At 39.1% G+C, this 5000-nt stretch overlaps 1 protein-coding gene across 1 annotated transcript in view; it reads right to left on the bottom strand.

Moving 5' to 3' along the window:
* Positions 1 to 5000, bottom strand: part of LOC138018988 (leucine-rich repeat-containing protein 69-like) — a 13023-nt gene that overhangs the window by 2500 nt on the left and 5523 nt on the right. The window contains exon 10 of the mRNA XM_068865661.1: positions 1 to 1010. This exon is cut by the window's left edge and continues 2500 nt beyond it. Within this exon, the coding sequence (XP_068721762.1) occupies positions 891 to 1010 (120 nt within the window). The 3' untranslated portion in view covers positions 1 to 890. The remainder of the gene's footprint in view (positions 1011 to 5000) is intronic.

Here is a 5000-nt window from a genome sequence, read left to right as displayed (position 1 = left end):
AAAAAGTACTGAATATTGAAAATGCAATTCGAAAGCTATCTCTGAAAATTTGAACCACATATGCCAGACAATCTCTGAGCAATGATGCGTTAAAAATTCGGTGATGATCTCATACTTTCTATATGACATAGAAAGTATGGGATCATCAATACCTTTGTTACCCAAGACTTCACCAGTTTTTGATGGCTAATATTTTGCTAAAAGACTTTAAGTTGGAGATTTAACTACGTTTAACAAATTCTGTCACCTTTTGAAGTCAAATAGCATGCTGCCTTCCGTGCGCAAACTCGAGAGTGTGTTAATGAAACAACATGATGACACAATGGCGTCAAAAATTCCCATACACTTCAAAATCCCGACGATTTCTCAGAACAACGAAGATTTCCCTTGCATGAAAGTCAGTTTCCATTTGTCGGTGATTTGCTTCCAGAATTTGGGAGAACGCCTTTCAAGAGAGAAGCGCTGATGCAAGATAGACAGAAGACAAAACAAAATAACCATAAATCTCCTTCCAGCCCAGTTGTTTATCTCCTCTGGGCTTGTCACGGCCCATTTGTGACGATATTCATATCCTGCTGGATTATCAATGGACAACCCTGTCTGATGAATTTCATTTAGAAGACCTCCAAGGTTTTCCCTTTAATTGAGCTGCCTTTAGAACCATCCAACGACTAACAAATGACCACGCTCAAGAAGACAGCTATCGAAACGTGACGGGCTGTTGAAAAAGTGTAACACCATAAAAGAGTCAACCTTCAACTAAAGCTCTCCTCCATCAAAATTTTACCACACACAGTGGGGCGATGAATTCAACCGAGCATCTTTAAAATGATCTGGCAGTTGCAGTTCACTGAAGCAGATAAACTCTTGACGCTACTAACGTAAGATCTTCACGTTTCTCCAACGTAAGCGATGCCAAAATAGTCGTGTCCTTCGGTATTGAAACATTTGTAGGAGCATAGAAGGCCGCGAACAGGAATGATCCCTGGCCTTGTCTTTGTGCGGAGAACCTGAAATTATGAAGCGTAAACTGGTAAGACTAAAGCAGTTTATAACACTCAACTAATTATTTTGGTCAATCAACCATAAAAAAATACAGCCTCGGATAGCTGGCAGTTTTGTCCAAGCGAGCAAAGGAGCAGCGAAAATTGGGGAATCATTCCCCCGCGCCAATCCTCTCGCGGCTTCGCCGCTCGGACAAAACCCGCCAGCCACGCAGGCCACAGACTAGCTAAGAATAAGAGGCGAAGTTATAAAATACATTTTAAACTTTCTAAAGCACTCAACATTCAATTACAATTCTTCCTTAAAAATTGCCTCAAGAAAGCAGTTAAAGTTCGGCTTTCCAAAGAAGAATCGTTTTAAACATTAGGAAACTCAATACACGTTTGCGGTTGTCCCTCAGAAGTTTGTTGAATAGCAAATAAACAGACCAAGTGGGGCCTTAAAACTACTGTCTTCAGTTTACAATGTATTCCAAGCTCTCAATGATCTACGTCATCCTCAGGGACTACAAGAACATTCCACAGTACAATATTATAAGTAAAATAGGAGTCTCCAAAAGAGACTGAACGATCTAGACCAACTCATTTCTAGCGGTAGCGGTGCCGACAGCCATCGAGCAAACCGCTTAGAAGCTGAACATAACCAGTTGAAACAGGAACTTTGTCTCATCTATGAAAACAGAGGAAAGGGCTCAATTGTTCGCTCTAAAACAAGATGGATTGAGCAGGGTGAGAAACCGACTAAATATTTCTTCAACCTAGAGAAACGAAATTACAATCATAAAACAATAAAGGAGTTGAAGCATCCGGAGGGTAAGTCAGTGACCAAAGAAAAAGAAATACTTGGGAAAATTGAGATATTTTATAAAGAGCTCTATACTTCTACCACTAGCTTTGAAAATGCGCAATTCATAAGTTTTACTGAAAACTTAGAATTACCTAGACTCGAAGATTCGGTGAGTAGCAAGTTAGAAGGAGATACCACTCTCAAGGAGTGTAAAGACATTTTATCCTCATTCAACAGAGATAAATCACCAGGAGAGGATGGATTTACTTGGGAATTTTACACCTGTTTTTTTTTTATTTATTGGGTAAGGATCTGGTTGACAGTTTCAACGCTTCGTACAGAGTGGGTGAAATGGCACCCTCTCAACGGAGAGGCGTAATTACACTTATACCCAAAGAGGACTCCGACCTCTCCTCACTTGCTAATTGGCGCCCAATAACGCTATTAAACGTAGACTACAAAATTGCATCAAAAGTTATTACCAAGAGACTGGAGAAAGTCTTCACCCTACTAATTAACCGTGACCAAACAGGTTTCATAAAAGGTAGATACATCGGTCAAAACATCAGGCTAATTAATGACATTCTTGAACAAACAAAGCTTCGCAACATTCCAGGTATACTTTTACAGCTGGATTTTCGAAAGGCTTTCGACACAATTGAATGGAAATTTATACAAACCATTGAGCATTTTAATTTTGGTGAAAGCATTCAACGCTGGATTTCCGTATTTTATGTTAACACAGAGAAAGCAGTACTAAACAATGGTTTGTGCACAAATTATTTTCGCTTGTCAAGAGGAGTGAGACAAGGCTGTCCTCTGTCTCCGTGTCTATTCATCTTGGCCGCGGAATTACTAGCGTGCAAAATCAGGCAAGATAAAGAAATCCAGGGTATAAAAATTTTCGGTAAGGAATTAAAACTAAGCCAATTTGCTGATGATACCACGCTTCTTAACAGTAATTGTAACTCGATTAACAAGGCGATTGCTGTATTGGAAAATTTTGGCGATATTTCCGGCCCGAAATTGAACCCTTCGAAAACTAAAGCTTTGTGGCTGGGAACGTGGAGACATAGACAAGACAAACCCTTTGGATTTCAATGGCCAGAAAAACCAATTCGTGTGCTGGGCACTTTTATCTCTTACAATGAGAAAGAAAATGAAAAATACAACTTTACGTTAAAATTGCAAAAATTGAGGACCATCCTCGACATATGGAACTGTCGGAGTCTTACACTATTTGGAAGGTGCCTAATAGCTAAAAGCCTTGGTATCTCTCAACTGATACACTCTATATCCAGCCTTGATGTTCCTCTTGAATATCTTAACGCTGTAAATTCGGCCATATTTAAATTCATTTGGAAAAATAAAAAGGACAAAATTAAGCGTAAAGAGATGTTTTTAGATTACGACCAAGGAGGTCTACGAGCACCAAGTATATATGTTTTATCAAAATCATTAAAGTTAGCTTGGATCTCCAGACTGTTAGCTGATGAACATAAAGGTGATGAATCTTGGAAGGCGATTCCTAACTATTTTTTCGAAAGATACGGGGGCCTAAACTTCATATTACGATGTAATTATGACAAGAAATTTCTAGATCAGATTGGGCTACCTCAGTTCTATAAATTGATTCTCCTGTTTTTCTTGGAACTGAAAGAATCTTTTCCTAATCAGTCCGGCCAAGAGCAAATTTTATTTAACAACAAAGATATTTTAATCTACGGTCAAAGTATTTTTTACAGGAACTGGTACGATCGTGGCGTCTATCTGGTACATGATCTTCTCAAAACAGATGGGAATTTTCTTTCTTACTCAGAATTCATCCAAAAATATGATCTTAGATGCAACTTTCTCATCTAACTTTTTCAGTTATTCCTAGACACTTTGTAGAAAGTGCGAGGGCTAACCCCACGGACAGATCAGATCTGCTGTTAAATAGCATGTTTCAGTTTTCCCCAGAGATCTCTTTATTTTTAACCAAAATGAAAAATAGAGACTATTATTGGCTTCTCATAAATAAAGAACCAATTGAGCTGAAGGCTATTTCTAAATGGGAAAGAGACCTGCAAATTGATCAAGCAACTTTGAAAACCTTTTTTTTGCCGCGTGAAATGTGTTTGTAAAGATAACAAACTTAGGGAATTTTATTTCAAACTTTTACATAGAATAGTAGTCACCAAGAAGGAGCTATTCCTCTTTGGAAAGGCGGAGGACGCAAAGTGTTCATATTGTAAAATGAATGATTCCATAATTCACACTTTCCATAGCTGTAATTGGAGCCAGTTATTCTTTTTAGAGGTAATAAGATGGTTCGACAAAGAAAATGTCACCTCCGTCAGTCTTTCACCAACTGAATTAATTTTTGGCATGAAAGTTGACACTTCAAGCAAGGAATCAAACATTATCAGAAAGTTAAAATTCACCTTTTTATATGCCAATTATTATTTGTACAATCAGAAATTAATGCATGGCGAGATATCAGTAAATCAATTTATAGTTAAACTTAAGCAAAAATATATTTTTGAAAAACTTTCTGAGTAGCCGAAGCAATTACGTGCAAATTGTTCAAAGCGCGGGAAAATGAGCGGGTTTAAGTCGTGACTTAAGATGCTTTCCCTTTGACAGAACTAACTGGCCAGACCGGGCATTTGGAAGGACTAACTCTACAACGCCTTCAAGTTAACACACTTCGAGGACGATAAATACTCCACCAGAAATAAAGTCAAATGTTGGTTTGTGAGGAGAGGGGAAAACCGGAGTACCCGGAGAAAAACCTCTCGGTGCACAGTAGAGAACCATCAAACTCAACCCACATATGACTCCCGAGTCTGGGAATCGAACCCGGGCCACAACACTGCGCCAACCCTGGACCCTTGGTTGAAAAAAATGACGCATGGTTTAGTTTTTCTTTTCATTTAATGGCATCAAACTTTAAAGCTGATTTCTAGGCCTTGCATTGTAATGGACCATTTCGCCACCAGTAAGTTCCCAGTGGAACCCGGGTCGTATGATCTCGTATCTCGTACGCGATAAATGTGAACTCCCAACGGGATTGATAGCTCAGCTTGTAGAGCAAGTAAAGCGCAATCGCACGGACATGGATTCCAATCCAGGTCAAGCCTGGATTTTTTCAAGCTTCGCTTGCAATTGCTCAAGATGCTCACTGAGCAAACTGCGATGATGACCTTTCCGACTTCCAGGTAATT

This window comes from Montipora capricornis, chromosome 10 (genome assembly GCF_036669925.1).
Source record: "Montipora capricornis isolate CH-2021 chromosome 10, ASM3666992v2, whole genome shotgun sequence".
NCBI lineage: Eukaryota > Metazoa > Cnidaria > Anthozoa > Scleractinia > Acroporidae > Montipora > Montipora capricornis.
Note: the sequence above shows the minus strand (reverse complement) of the source record. Positions and strands in the feature narration are given on the sequence as shown.